Genomic DNA, 16,197 nt, shown 5'->3' with positions numbered 1-16,197 from the left:
CTTTGATGCCGGTTCCTAAACTATACTTTTTTTCGAAACCAATTTCATAAAACAAAAAGATATTACAACATTACGGCACAATTTTTTCAATTTATTTGTCAGCTCTTACTACGTGAGCCCCGTTTCTGTGCGTAACATAGAGTTTTTCCTGCATATCTTTACGACGTGTAACGTTAGACAGCCAATCACAAACATTATTAGATCTTGGTTGAAGCATGCTGCGTGCTTATTGGCTCACTGACACTGATGAGATATACTCCTTAGGTATTGAAATTGGGTATTGAATGACGAGACATTTTTCGATACTAGATACGTTAGAGGCAATTCGGTCTAAAAAGTATTGAATTCGGTACTCAGCGCTATCTAGGACGTTGTTGTTCTTCATCATATGTGGGTCTTAAATTGTCAATTCCAAAATGTTCTCAACCCAATTTCTTTTCTGAGTTTTATGTGCCTAACATTTATCAGTTTAACTAATTCAGAACAACCAAAGCTCATGGCCGGCAGAAGCAAGAATGTAAAAACAGGAGCACCCATTTCCTCGGGCGTTGGCAGTATTGACAGAAAGCCTGAGGGGTGAGAATAGCTCTGTGCATCATGTATTGAGTTTATGTAGCAAATGAAAACCAGAAATAACAACAGAGAAATAGAGGTTAGAAAAGAGGAAGGAGATGGTGAGAGTTTCCAAGCGGAACTAGTTCCCCACATGATAGGCTATTATTAGCAATGCTAGCGGTGTAGCTCTACAGATGGCCTTGGCGGTCGACCACTTTATTCTTGTATTATCTCATTGTCTTTGGATGGATTGCTATGGATTTGTTGACAGATGCTCGTGATGTTTTCCTTTAGCGTCACCAACATGTTGACAAAACAGTTGTTTTTTTGGTTAAATGTCCAACTATTTGATGGATTCAGTAGTGGAAGAAGTATTCAGATCCTTAACTTAAATAAAAGTACTAATACCACACTGTAAAAATACGCTGTTACAAGTACAAGTCCTGCATTGAAAATGTTACTTAAAGTGGCCATATTATGCTCATTTTCAGGTTCATAATTGTAATTTGAGATTGTATCAGAAGCCCGGTTTCCTCCGGGTGCTCTGGTTTCTTCCCACCATAAAGACATGCATGCTAGGCAACTAGGACTAAAATACTAGGAGTTGAAAATTCTAGTTGAAAATACTGGTGCAAATACAGAAATGTTCAATAATGTGCATTGTCCCAACTTTGCTTGGGATACCTGCATAACAGGGACTTGTACGTAGGTCTATACAATTTATTTTGTAGATTAGGGTGAATTTCTGTGTGTTGTAGCAGTGTTTTGTCATTGAACACGAGCTAGCATGCTAGTGCTAGCATGCTAACGGTTAGCCCCCTAGGCCCCTCGTTTTGGCTAGTGACGTAGAAAGCCGTGCAGATTTTGACCAGCTCACCCGGAGACTGAAGGCAGGACACATTCAGAAACCCATATCTCACTCAAAACAACATGGATGGTTGTTTTTTTTCAAAGTTTGCATGCATGTGGAAGCACCAGAGACACAAAATAACACCCTAAATACCAGAATTTTTTCATAATATGGGCACTTTAAGTAAAAATATGTAAGTATCATCAGGAACATGTACCTAAAGTATTAAAAGTAAAAGTACTCAATGCAGAAAAATCCTCATATTTTAGAAACTGGAAAAGATCAAAACAGTTCTGTGCTTATTGGTCTAATCATTTCAGCTGGACTGGACTAGGCTGTTATATTGTTGGGTAGTTTAATTTATAATAAAACATCGTATTTTATAAACTACATGTGTTTTGTGTGCAAAAATCTTAATTGTAAAGTAACTATTAACTAAAGCTGTCAGATTAATGTGGAGTAAAAAGTAAAATATTTCTCTCTGAAATGTAGCGGAGTAGAAGTAGAAATTGGCATGAAAAGAAAAGACTCAAGTAAAGTACAAGTACTTCAAATTTGTAATTAAGTACAGTACTTGAGTAAATGTTCTTAGATACAGTCCACCACTGGATGGATTGCCATGACATTCTGTACAGATAGTCATGATGCCCAGAGGATGAATCCTAAAGACTTTGGTGATCCTCTTATTTTCCCTCCAGCGCAAAACTTTGAGAGTTCACATTCATAGTTTGTTCAAGTGAATGTTTCTGTAGACTAGTTTCGTTTGAATTCAAAGGCTCATCCCTGAGGAACTGGCTTCATTAAAGAAGCTTTAATATGAGAGGAAGTCTTGAGAAAGTCAGACCCAGCTGTTTGCTTTTTAAGACCTGAATGAATGACTGGTGATGAAAAGCTGCTGCTTGTTCTCTCGTATCTTCTGCTGCCCGTCAAATCTGTCAAACTGAATTCTTATCGGGCAAAGAAGACACTGCACTGCTGCACACCATGTTCGCCTCAAGACAGTAAACAAAGGGCCTGCATTGGACAAAACTGTTGACGTGCACAGGGAGAATTTAATAACAAATCAGACCATCTGTGCGAGGAGAACATGTTATCTCCAATAAGCACTATTCTGCATCTTGGTTATCTTGGGTTATAGGTGGTGGAGATGACAGCTAATGAAAAACTATTTTTGACCTTTTCCTGTTGACTACGTGTTCACTTTCATACACTCCGGCACTCGTAACAGTGGCCAGATGTCCCAGATGGCTGGCCGGGCTCTGTGCTGTCAGCAGATCTGCGAACCGAGCGTGAGCTTAGCATGAAACACTGACATGGCACACCAGTCCTCCAGGGATGCAGCCAAGGAAACCTGCAGAGCTGTACCGTTTGCTCTTTGTCTTTCTGCCATTATAAAATGGGAAGGCATTACAAGGGTCGTATAAAGTCTGTAGTGAGTGTCTGAGGCAATTTTGAAAAGACAGTTGCAAGGCAGATTAACCGGTCAGCACTTTTTTTTTTTTTTTTTTTGTCTTTTTTTTCCAGTTGTTCACTGTATTCAGGCTTATACTCTGGACTGAAGTGATCAGACATATGCAGTCCAAATCCGATTAATAGCAACAAAAGATGAAAGTAATAACATATTTAAAGTACTTGACAAAACACACTGGACCAACCAACAGCTTTCTGTGAAGGAGGAATTTATTTTGCGTTTCGGCTTCTATATTAATCTCTTCATGATGCAACCAACACCATAAAGGTTAAAAACAGCAGTACAGGTGAACTGTCTAGAAGTGTGTGCTATGAAAAAGACTGCATTATTAAAAAAAGGTGAGGAACTCTCTACCCATTAACAGCCTGTCTCCTAACACTACCCCAAAACTACGCCTGAAAACCAACATTTTGCTGATGTTTCAATGTTTCTGATGTTTCAATGTTTTGATGAACAAATTCAGGTATCCAGCAAAGCAAGTGTCCATCCTAGTCGTCCCTTAAATTGTGCAGTGCTGGCTGTGCCCTGTGTAAGGCATAGGTTCCTATTGTCAAAGCAGGTAATCCTCTCTAGATCCTAGTTCCTAGTTTTGTGTGTGATTTTGTCACACTGTGTGAGTGTTGAAAAATCAACCCTGGGGCCACTGGGGGTGGGGGGGGGGGAATGGCACAATCGAACAATATCTCCCATGTAAGACACTGCCCTCGTTCAAAGCACAGTGATCTTTTTTTTTTTTCTTTTCAAAGACTACAAAATTTGTAGCTTTGTAAAAACAAATAGAATATATTTCTGCATATACAGTATATAAAGCTTTTGAGTAACCACTAACAAAAATGACCAGAGAGACGTAACCAGAAGGCACAGCGGGACAGTGGTGACAGTGGCTGCTCAGCGAGGAGACTGTAAACATTTCGTCCTGTTTGTCCAAGAAGAGAGATAGCAGGAAGGGCTTGAGAGTTTCCAGAAGGCAGTGTTTTAGCCACTGGAGCATCGCTGCTCTTGGAGTGGCAGTCACGTATAAACAGTCAGTTCAAAACAGTGTTGTAAGGCTAAAAAACATTTGATATATGAAGTCCTGCGCCAGGTGTTTAACGCAGCAGCAGATATAAGGTTCTCTCTCTGCTGGTCATAACATTGATTAGATTTCATTCACCCACCCACCGGACCAAGTGGTGCACCATCATTATTATTGATTCTCATTAAATCTAAAGACTGTTGTTTGGGTTACAAGTTGGCCTAACTTCATTAAATTACACATCCTCTCTAAACAAGAACATCCAGTCCCCAGAAATGTGGCCAACACGCACAGAAACCTGGATTTGGTTGAAAAGTCATTATTACTGGAGCGTCATCTCCTTGGATGTCTCTCCCTGCTGGTTGAACAGCATTCACCAGTATGTCACTCCGCTGGATGAGGGAGTTGCATGTGTCAGTGATCACCAAGAACTAAACCGACGGGCTCAGACAAGCAGTCAATTACGCGTTGTCATACTTCTGCAGAGTCTCCTCTAGCTTGCCTGTGATTTTTTGGAAGAAGGCAATTTGTTGCTGTAGGTAGTGCTGCATCTGTGCCTTGAAGTCACGCACGCGGATCTGGTGGAAGTGCTGGATCTCAGCCAGCGTGGCGCAGGAGATAATGTTGCAGCGCTCGTCGATGCCCTCCGCCTGCGCCCGGTCCATCTTGCCCTCCTCTACATGTTTCTGGCTCTCTTTCACCTTTGTCAGGGCTCCTGTTGGGGGACGAGAGAGAAAAAAATGATTTATTTTTTGTTTCATGATCACACATGGGAGTGCATGTTCTGCAAATGGAAAACACCCACGCCATTTATTTATCAATGTCCAATCATCCAGATGCTATTTTAACCTGCCTGGGAAAACAGCCCACAAGAAGGCTAGGTTTTAAACAATGTTCTTTCCTTAAGTTTTATTTCCTTAAATATTTAACTTTTCAAACAGACATCTGCCCTTCAGACTCTTTCACGGGAAAGTTAATTAATAATCTCAATATTATTTGCTATAAAGATTCAAGAGCACAGCTTTACAGTAAATTTATAACTTCAAGGAACTGGCCAAAAATAGTTTGATGAACAGTTTGTTCCAAACTCCCTGAGAACCACATCCGTGTCTATAGTTAGAGAATGTGAGGGGGCCCGACTCTAAAAATATATCTATTACATTATGTCACTTCAAAGGCCTTTTCTAAACAACCATTTAAGGGGATTTTGCAGGCAGTCTGATACCATCTACCAATGATTGTTGGCTATTTGAATGCGTAAGAACACAAGCAAATGTGAACAAGTCTGATTTGTAAGACTTAGCTATTCTTTATTGCTGATGTCACGGTTAAGCAATTCATTGTTTAATAGTTAAGAAATATGATTCTGTCTGATCTTCCATTTTTCATACTCATAATGCTATACAAGAACAACGCTGTTTCTTTATTTCTATGTCTTGTTGTTTAGCACAATATCATATATGTAGATGGATGGAGGAAATTCACATGTGACAGCAGCATTACAAACCACACTGAACAAGGAATAGTACAAAGACTCAAATATCAAAATACATCAAAAGTAATAAGTTAAAAAGTAAAAAAATAAATAAAAGTATATCATTTAAACATGTGCATGCCTATCCTAGCCATCAAGAGCATATTTAAAAACTTTTTCACTGGATTCTCAGTTTAAAACAAGTTAGATGGAGATATTCAAATGTAAGTCAGAGACAGTGTTTTCATGAAGCTGAAGTTAGCTTAGCTTTAGCTAGCTAGCTAGCTAAGACTGACAAAATCTGCAAGTGACACTTGTTATTTCTAGAAATGAGAACTTCTGTATAAATGTGCCTGACATCAGGCACTCATTGTTTAAATTTATTTTTTATAAATTGATGAGTTTTGAGTGGTTAATCTTCCATCATCATTGTGTGAGAACAGAAGGCTAGACTCGCTTAGCAACAGCAACAACTACACAAATCATTGTCAGTTGGTGGTTATAGATGAGTTTCAATTGTTCTTTGAGTTCAGCTGTTGGACGTTGCTTTGACCACGACACATGAATTTAAACAAACCATGACCAGGACAAAAACCATACCTTGCAAAAAAAAAAAAAAAAAAAAAACGTCAGCATATCACACTCATACTGAGAGTTTCACCTCTTAGTTTCCCCTCTGCCAGGAAGAGCTACTTACAGTCGTCACTGTGGCGGACTCTTGTGGCATAAGAGGACCACCACGTGATGGTTTCCAAACCTAGCATTTTCACACATATCAACTGTCACTGCTGTTCCCCTCTTTAGAAAAAACCCTGCTGAGTTTTGCTTACTGCGGAATAAGCCTTCAGCCATACTGTTGCCAAAACAAGAAATTAGCCTACAAGTTTCCAGACAGATGGTTCAATGGGAGCAGAAGGCAGGGTCAAATCACCAGTAGCAGATGACCAATGACTTATCAAACTGCTGACATTTTCTGACCGAGTCTAGGAAGAAATGTCATGAGCAATAAGCATAGACTTGAAATGCAAGAGAAACTGACAGGATATGACATTCTGTCTGATCTAAGTACTTAAAAATGTTTACATGTCACATCTGGAGTGAAAGAAACGTTTCCTTGGGCTGTGACATGAATGCTAATGTGTGTGTACTTACATCATTTCTTAGTGTTTTTCTTAGAATTTGTGCTTGTCCAAAATGATTTCTGGATTTTAAACTTGATTTGTGGGCCAAAGATTTGAAATTTAAAAGACATGCTTCCACTTTTTTTTTATAAACTTTGCAGCCCTTGTGATATTCTAAGCAGAAGCAGATGGTAAAGCAAGAAGCCTCTTTAGAAAATTGGAATTGGCATTTTCCAAACATCTTCTGACATTTGAAAGTGCAAACAATGGAGAAAATGATTAGGAGATTAACTAATCATGAAAATAATAGTTGCAGCCCTGACGGAGCCTGCCCAGCGTACGCGACCTGACTGGCAATGAAATTTACACGCATTCATTGTGTATGGGAAGCAACTAATTCGCTGCACAAAGAATGCTGGGATACCTGGCGAGCGGACCAAGCCACAAGCGACCGGTGGGGCAGGGCAGACGCACGTTTATATGAATTGTTCGCGTACAGTGGGAAGGCACCATCAGATGTTTTGTATCAAACTTTACATAGAACTAGTTCTGTCCTTGTTCGTTGGTCAGTGTGACAGAAACATTGGTTGACTCAATATTTTGAAACACAGATGTACTACTCTATGCAGGTGTGATATAATAGAGGTCAGTTTTGACCAAATACCTCGATAGAGATACCGCAACGATATTGTAGGGATGTCACCTTATACCTTCCTTCCACCATGTGGAAGAGACTAAAAGATACCAGACTTTCCCAACTAAACATTACTTTCCTAACTAAGACAAAATAACATAGATGTAATGTATTGAATTCGTATTTATTTGTACACTCACCACTTCCAGCATGCGACACACGTGCGACAGAGGGAAAAAAAACTAATAAAACTATTTTGTCAATATCGGGACTGATATCCGATCTTAATATCGGATCGGTGCACCCCTAGGTGAGATTTGGGCCCTTAAGTCATGCAGTAAAACTTCCTGTATTGGCCCTTTGTGGGACTTTCTAGTCATTATGTGAGCTTAGTCACCAGCACTCAAAGTCACACTGAAAGTCCAATTCAGCCTGCTTGCTTCCTGAAACGAGGGACCACAGAAGAGTTTCTACCCTTACCCTGCTTTTGGTTTCTTTGTACTCTTAAGGCTAATATTTGCAGCCCTGCTTCAATAACAAAACCACCAATCAGATACTGAGTCTGTCAATGGGTTTTGCATCATACATTAATCTGTATTTTCTCAATGAATCAATTGTTTAGTCTATGAAATGTCAGAAGATAGTGAAAAATGCCATCACAATTTCCCTAGTTGAAGTCTTCAAATTGCTTGTTTTGTTCAGCCAACAACAAGATACTTTACGTTACTAGTTACTTCCAAATAAATAATAATACAAAATGTGAAGAAAAAAGAACACATTTCATCACAATATATCACCTCTTGTGTTATGAAGTTAGGGCATATTGCATGTCTTGTTGCACAACCGCTGCTTCTGCTATCTTTCCTTTTCACTGCTACTGCGTGACTGAAAAATACCGTACACTGCCAGTATTTGAGATACATAATGCTGTTGTGTTAACATATGGAGATACAAGATATAGAGCTACTGATTACTGACCACTCCCTATGAGATCTGTAGCATACTGCCACACCATGAATAAGGAGACGCTCCGATGAACGCCCCTGAAGAAATCCTCCCTGGGTGTACATAGGTGGCATCGAGCCCTCCTAGACTCATTGGAGGCAGCCGCTTCCGCTCTTACGTAATCCCTGGTTACATAACACAGAGCTACGGCGGGCATGTGACCCGAACAACCAGGGGCAATCCCCACCTCAGCCACCTGTCATTCATTTGTGCATCAGAGGATTTTTAAATAGCCTGTAGCAATATATCAGACAGACCTGCAGCGTTTGCACAGGAGTGTCTGCTGAAAGGATGACTTAGCAGGAAAACATGACATTGTTGTAAATTGGGGCTTTCCCTTACTTGTCTGGCATTGTTTTATCTCTTCGTGCAGCGATAAAACTGTGATGAGATCAGACCGGTAAAGTTTAAAAGGTTAAAAGGTGCCTTTATTGACATTTCTAAGCACACACAGAGAAACAAAATTGATCCTCTTGATGTGCTCAATAGATAAAATTAACAAGGGAAACAAAACACATAAATAAAATAAAAATAAGGATAAAGTAGTATGTCAATGTAATTGAGAACATTCCTCTTTGCATTCACGTTCATCACAGTATATTTGCGCATATCCAAAAACCGGTTGACATCCAAGTCTTTCATAATGTTTAAAAGTAGGTGTGTCCTTCCTTCTTTTTGGGCATGCATCTCTATTGCAGCCTTGTTGGCTGGTTGGTTTGTGTACAACAACCATAGCAATGCACAGAGCTGGCTGTAGGCTGTAAACAGCAGTAAAAAAAACAAACAGATTGAGACACATATTCCGAATGCGCTGTATACATGTCCAAAGAATGCCTCTACAACCCAAATAATACCTGAATATCACTTGTTTTAATTGCAAAAAATGCTACATTTGGAAAAAGGCCTTATTCAGAATATGCAGACGGAATATGCGGTTTACATGACCTGTATCAAATCTGGAATATTGTCATATTCGGAAGAATAGTGGAATATTGGTGTGCATGTAAACATACTCACTGTGGGCTCCTCTCTGAAAATAATCTAATGTGTGAGCCTGATGAAGACTCGATTTCTAAGTGTTTTTAGCTACTAAATAAAAATATCACTTGCATGTGGGTGGCGCTCTGTTATTTTAGCTAAATTATTAATATGCCCTAAAGTCAACTACAAGTTTTACCTCTAAGAAACACTGCAGGCAAGATCAACATGATCAGACAGTAAGTGTTTGAACAAGAAGTTAAAGCAGAAGAACTGGTTGTATTTCAATATTACCTGACAAACAGACTGTGAGCTGTGACAAAAAAAGAGACGTGTTTTCACTTAAACATAAACTGCTGGACCATTTTTAGATCGCAATTTATGCGGGCAAAAGTTTTAATATTCAATTACCCCCTCCTCTTACACGTCAATAATGCTGAATAAGATTCTTCACTTGTAACGCAAAATAGCTTCTTCTGTAGCCAGCCAAACCAGACTTAACCCTATGTTTAAATTGTAAACAGTGAGAATTTGTGAAACCCTTCTTTCCCAAGAGCCCAAAATAAGAAAACAAAACAAAACCATGTCATAAACTGATATTGTGTCATGGCCCCAATTTAATTTTGTGCAAAAATAAAGGACGTGAAACTCAATAAGTTTCTGGAAGCCACACAATATTAGATGCCAATATCATGACCTAACATTGTCCCAGTCAAGCTCCACACTAATGGCTAATGGGGTCCCAGAAGAGGTGGCGATCAATATGGTTATGTTCAGTGTCCCTCTGTGGGACAACTCAAATTTCACTGGTCACTTTCAAGGGGACAAATAAAAATCTGTCTGCGGTCTGATGCCCTAATGAGACGGATATAGGGAGCTATTCGTGGAATTGAGATGTTGATAAAACTGACAATGTGTTGACAGGTTTCTCCTAAACAGAGCAACAGTGATATGACTGCAAGAGATAACCTCTTAAATAGGGTTAATGGCCAAGCATATTAGCCTTAACTTACAATTTTAACGCTGCTACAGTGACCATTTGACTTTCTGACTGGTTTTAAATCTTGAGCATCCACCAATGCATTAATACAGCACTTTTGAGTCCCAGCCGGCCATACTTGGTCCGATGAGTTTCTGTGTGACCACTTCTGTTGCGGAAATGTGTACTCTGGTCTGTGACAACAAAGGATGTGGCCTAGCCTCTCTTCAGGTTTATAACCTGAAGGCAGCAATACACCTCACTTCATAACAGAAGAATAGCACTTGTGAACATTTCCTCCACACGTTTATCAGGAAAGGCGTATTAGAACCGAGCAACAGACGGCGTACACGGGATGGAAAAAGGTTGTTTTATTAAATATAGGAGAGACAGAGAGAAAGGAAAAGGGAGACAAAGGGACAGAAAAAATGCCAAACTCAGAACATGTCCATGGCTGGTATATGCTTAAGCTCCGATCTGCATAGTATTGTCTTTGCACAATGATATGCCAGTGAAATTCAGTGTTTATGGCTTCATTAAAAACCACCCATTCTTACTAATTACAGTCATTTCACTGCAGTATGTCAAGTGCTGGATGATTCTATAAAACCTTGGAGGTGAGTAGACTTTGCAAAGGGTATTTGCATTTAATGCGCCCCGGAAAAATGTAGGCAAATTACATAACAAGTAGCCATTCAGCTGTCATGGACAATGGAACTTTTAAAAAGATTTTAATGTAATGCAGGCACATTAACAGTTCTGTTATATCACTGCCACTACCATGTGGCCTAATAAATGTTTATAGCCTCTTGCATATACTGGCACAATATAGCAACCAAAAGGTCTAGTAGTATAAATGGAACATAAAGATCCTGCTTGCACTCTTAACCGTTTTTTTGTGATTTACTTTTCCTATAAATAGAAATAAATAACGAATGCCTTCTTCGCTTGTATAAAGATGAAGGGTGAAAGGAATGCACGCATGCAAATAAAACAAGCTCAACTGGACTAAACAGCCTTAGTCCACTAAAAACAAAACAGGATCAAAGTAATTTGGGATTCAATATGCTACATGCGGCTCTCTTTTCATCTGCTGCATGCCCTGGCTTTCCTGTCAGCTTTGTTTCCAGTCTGTGGTGAGGCCCTGTTTCACTGCACCCTGACATCTTTCCTCAACACTGTGCCCGCAGCAAGGTCTTCCATGTGTGGTATCGAATCTGGGTTTCTTATCTGTGGTTTAAGGCTGGGCTTATCACACCAGACTGTTTAAATGGCTGTTTTTCCTTATTTGGGCTGTGTGTGGCCTACGTGGCAAGCTTGATTTGAGCTGACTGGGAAGTTTGTGTCCCACTGCAGTCTAAACACAGTCTGTCCTGTTTCCCCCTAGTGTCGTCTATTGTGGACTGAATGGGCCCAATGTTTGTAGGGGGAGCCAAATGATAAACCAAGATGTCAACAGGCAAGTAACCATGTACCTAGTCATTTGAATACTGGACACCGCAGGGGACTCTGACTGGTGGATGAAGAGATTATTTTCCCACCCTGATTTGAGAGCCATGTGATTTTAGGAGGTTAGAGCACTGGGACTGAACATAATGCATGGAATGAGAAGGATTAGTTCACAGCATCCTCTGTATAGGCCCATTCCATGGTGTGTCCTACATGGCACTGTTGGTAGGGGTTCTTTCCAGTTGTCTGTGATTGTGAAGATTTACGTTTCATGTGATTTAATTTCCATCAGCAAGAAGCAATTTTGCCACATTACCACATGGTGAACAGCAGTGAGAGCTTCCCTCTAAACACAAATGCTACAATGCTGTGCCTCTTGCATAACAGTGTTGCCTCTCATGAGAGTGACATTTTGCCACACAATGAGAACAATCATCTAGTTAGGGTCATGTAGGATGGCCTAGATTAGTCCAACATTGACTTTCTGTGCAAAGACAACAAAACTTGTGGACAATCATTTGTAAAGGATTGAGCGGCAAATGTTATTTTTGCGTCAGTGCTGTGATCGAAAAGCCAGGCAGGACACTCTTTTTCTCCTGAGCACTAACATGTAATACTTTTTACCTGTCCTGATGTACTCAGGAATGTGTTGACTAACCGAGTCAACAGCATAATTGCAACACTAGTGAACCCTGCAATGAGTGTGGTTAGGTTCACTTTGAGATTGTGGAACCATTGGCGTTTTAGTCTATATGGTATTATCTGAACACTCTTTTTGTGTATTGTGGAACTCTTGACTGTTGTAGTCATTACTCATTGTATGTGTTTTGTCTTGTATTTGTCTGTCTTTTGCTATGTTTTGTATTGTGCTATGGACTGTTTTTTTGTGTCCTGAATAAAGAGTAAAAGTAAAAGTAAAGTATCACCCTGTAAATGGAAAATTAAACAGCCAAACGGGTGGCGCCCATTTGATTAAGCAGGAGTGACAAACAGGGGCAGCAGCATGTAAACTGCTTCCCAAATGCAAATACTGCCTATTTGTTTTACAAAGTGACGTAAGCTATACGTGTAACCTGACTGTGGACTGCTGTTGACAAGTATAACAATTCAAATGGCCTGAAACAAATAACACTGTTTATCTTTTAACGGCCAGCAAACACACTTATTTCTTTACTTTAAAACATGTTGACTGATCCTCAGCCAAACTTGTGGTAGAAAGTAAGGTTTGGAAACCACATTTATGATCCCACAGGTACCATTTTGTTTCATGTTAAATATATTTTAAATTGTATGTGTGGTGAATTTAGATTGACTGGAACGCTGGGATTATGAAACATTTCAGTAGTAGACAGGTGAGACTTGTCTCCTAGTGTTGTTCTGGGATTTGAATTGTGTGTACCTGTGTGGTTCAGTTTAGTTTTGGGTTCATTCTGACTAGATCTTTAATTTGAAACCATCTTGTCTTTAGTCTAATTTTTCTTTAACAATAATTAGTAATGGACTAGAAGAAATTAAACTAAACATTAAAGGTTGGTGTCATGATTTCATGAATCCTGTGAAAGCAACCTTATACAAAATGATAAATCAGTGAGTGACAAATGTATAAAATGTACAGTGTTGTTATTTTACCTTTCTGGACATGGATGATGTCTGGGTAGTTTGCCAGGTGTCCTTGGTATAGAGCTAACAAATCCATGATCGGGTCGAGATCCTTTCTGGGCTGCTCAGCAAAATACTCTCCAATGGCTTCATACGCCTCCCCAGTGAAGGAGATAGCCTGGTTGAGTCCAGTAGAGTACGACTGCTGGTCCATTTCAAAGGCTTGGCTGAGGACCCTAAATGACAGCCCCACTTTCTGATACTCCTTCTTAAAGCCAGTGATCTGCTTGCGGGCAAACTCATTGACTGTGGCATTGAGCTGGAAGGCGCTGTCGTCCATCCTTTTGGTGAAAGTCTTGAATCCGTCAATTTTGCTCTCCACCTCCTGGAAGTCGAGCGGAGCCGCAGGGGGGCTGATAGTGAGGAAAAAGTTGGCTCCAACCATCTCGTCCTTCTCCGCCTTCCTCTTACCCTGCTTCCAGGCCTTCTCGTCTGTACTGTTGCAGGTGAGGAAGTGCTGGAAGACATCACACCTGGCCAGGACAGGGTGACTGGTCATGTGGTTCATCCACCATATGAGGCCTTTCCTCCTCTTGGAGATGAAGTCTTCCTCGAAGCGCCCTGTGGCCTGCTTCTCCGGGATGTGTGGCACTGAGATGACGGGGAATTTCTCCACCAGCCGAGCATACAGCCAGTCAAAGTGCTTATACCTCCTGTTCACCTGGTTCTGTGTGTGGGTGGGTGTCAGCTTATAGGAGATGTAGCTTTTCATGCCCTTGAACTTGGTCTGTTTAGTGGGGTCGTCAATTGTACAAGCGAACGGGTACGGGTTCTCCTGCCACTCAGGACCATACTGACCCAACACCACACAGATCTTATCCCCGTCCTTCACAAAGCCTGAAGCCTCTCCGAGCACAAACGCCTCTCCTCCTGACTTCACAAAGGTTGAAAACCTGTTCAGGTTTCTACTGACCGTGGCAGAGCTCTTTGCTTGCTGTGCATTGCCTCTTGACATTGAGGCTGTTGACACTCTGTAAGTGGATGGCCCGTTGCCTTCAAAGTCATGATAACTTCTTCCTACACTCCCTGGCTCATCTGCAACAGTAGAGCTGTCATCCCAGTCATCATCCCAGTCATCATCGCTCCCTTGGCTGGCCTGCTGGTAAGTGTGCTGCTGCTGTGGTTGTGTTGGGGCTGAGAAAGTGGCGAAACTAGGCGCAGACGGTTTAGAAAAGTTCTCAGCTTTATTCTGAGGCTTATAAGAGCCGTCAAAACCTGCGGATGGGATGTTGGCGTATCGGGAGTCCGGGTAAGTGTCCCCAGATGTGCTGCTGCAGCTGTTGTTGTTGAGCGTGGAGGCGACGTCGTTCCTCAGGATCTCCACGTAGGAAGCGGGGAACAGTCCCCTCTCCCCTTTGCTATTCGTCCCCTCAAACCAGCCATCAATGTCCTGTTCGCTGTACAAAGTTAGGACTTCGTTCTCCCTCACCGACACCTCCCCGGGGTTTTCAGAGTTGAAGTCGTACAGCGCCCTGGCTCTGAGCGCCATGGTTCACCAACAGCTGGAAGAAGACAGCGGGCTAACTTGTGGCTGGCTGGCCGGGGCAGGAGGGAAGCGCAGCGGGCAGCCAGGCTAGCTCAGTCAGCCCACACCGCAACTAACGTCAGGCTACTCTTCAAACAAACTCCGCGTACAAACTTCTCGCAGTGGGAGAAAAAAACATCCCGTTTATATCCCTCTCTGCGCGGTCCTTGCTCTCGGTCAAACCTGAGGAAACGGAGGTGTTTTTTTGTTGTTGTTTTTTTTAAATCCAGAGGTTGCAGCTTGTGAAACTGCAGCGACGGTATTTTCCGCTACAACAACACTAATCTGAGCTCCTCCAGTCTCCCTCCGCTCCGAGTAGGACGCTTCTGCCTGCAGCAACAACAGCACGTCGACCAGGCTGAGTAATCGAGGGCGGAGCTACAAGATGCTGTAATCCACCCAGACAACACCAATCAACCACCTGTGAGTGCGACCATAGACATACGTCTATGAGTGCGACGATAAAGCTCTTCCAAACGTGCTTCACGTTCTAAAAGCATGTCGCAGACGAGTCTCGCCAGCCTGTGGGATCGGTTAGTTGCATTTAAGAAGTAAATGCAACTGAGTTATTTTGTGAGCATTGTGAGATAACAGTGGAAACGGGAATACCTCAGTACACGCTGCTAATGCTAATAACTTGTAACCAGCATTCTCTCTGCTACAAGTCAAAGTCCTGCATTCAAGATGCGACTTAATTAAGGAGGCTACAAAAGCACAAAGATAAAAATATACTTAAAGTACCAAAATGTAAAAATACTCATTAGGCTGAATGGCCTATTTCAGAATAATATATTATTGGATTGTAATTCTTGATGCATTAATGTGTACATCACTTTAATGTTGCAGCTGGTAAATGTGGAGCTAATTTGTATTACTTTATATACTGCTGGTTATCTTAACTTAGACATGGACATGACATGTACCCTTAATTATAGAATGACTCTTATAATAATATATCATAATTTATTAGTTGATTTATATTTTGTATTACTAATCAAAATCTGCAAAGTAACTAGTAAGTAAAGCTATCACATAGGCTAAATGTAGTGGAGTGCATCGCATAAATGTAGTGGAGTAAAAAGTACAATATTTGCCTCCAAAATGCACCTCAAGTAGCTTACCTCAAAATTGTACTTAAATGAAGTACTTGAGTAAATGTAGCCTAGTCAGTTACATTCCACCACTGGATATAACATGTTTTGTGGTGGAACTTAATACATTTCCAGCATTGAATTTGTAATTTATTTTCAATTTTATGCTACTAAATACTTCAATACATTTCGGAGGCAAAATATAGAACTTTTTTACTCCACTAAGCTACATTTATTTGACACCTGTAGTTACATTTCAGATTAACAGTATGCCCAAAAAACCTATAATGAGCCTATAAAATAGAATGCATGGTTATAGATTAAACTACCCTACCCTAAATAAAGTAGCCTAGTCAAAATTAGCTCCACCTCGACCAGCTACAACATGATA

General features: G+C 40.8%; 1 protein-coding gene across 1 annotated transcript; it reads right to left on the bottom strand.

The window, feature by feature from the left end:
• Window positions 1-4,117: 4,117 nt before the first annotated feature.
• snx18a (sorting nexin 18a) lies at window positions 4,118-15,096 on the bottom strand. Its single transcript, XM_028578300.1, has 2 exons — window positions 13,161-15,096; window positions 4,118-4,606 (listed from the first exon to the last, which is right to left on the bottom strand). Exons 1-2 carry the CDS (start codon window positions 14,677-14,679, stop codon window positions 4,353-4,355), a joined length of 1,773 nt encoding a protein of 590 aa, XP_028434101.1. The 5' UTR covers window positions 14,680-15,096; the 3' UTR covers window positions 4,118-4,352.
• Window positions 15,097-16,197: the final 1,101 nt, after the last annotated feature.

Source organism: Perca flavescens, chromosome 5 (genome assembly GCF_004354835.1).
Source record: "Perca flavescens isolate YP-PL-M2 chromosome 5, PFLA_1.0, whole genome shotgun sequence".
Lineage (NCBI taxonomy): Eukaryota > Metazoa > Chordata > Actinopteri > Perciformes > Percidae > Perca > Perca flavescens.
The sequence above is the reverse complement of the archived record's forward strand: the minus strand, read 5'-3'. Positions and strand labels throughout refer to the sequence as shown.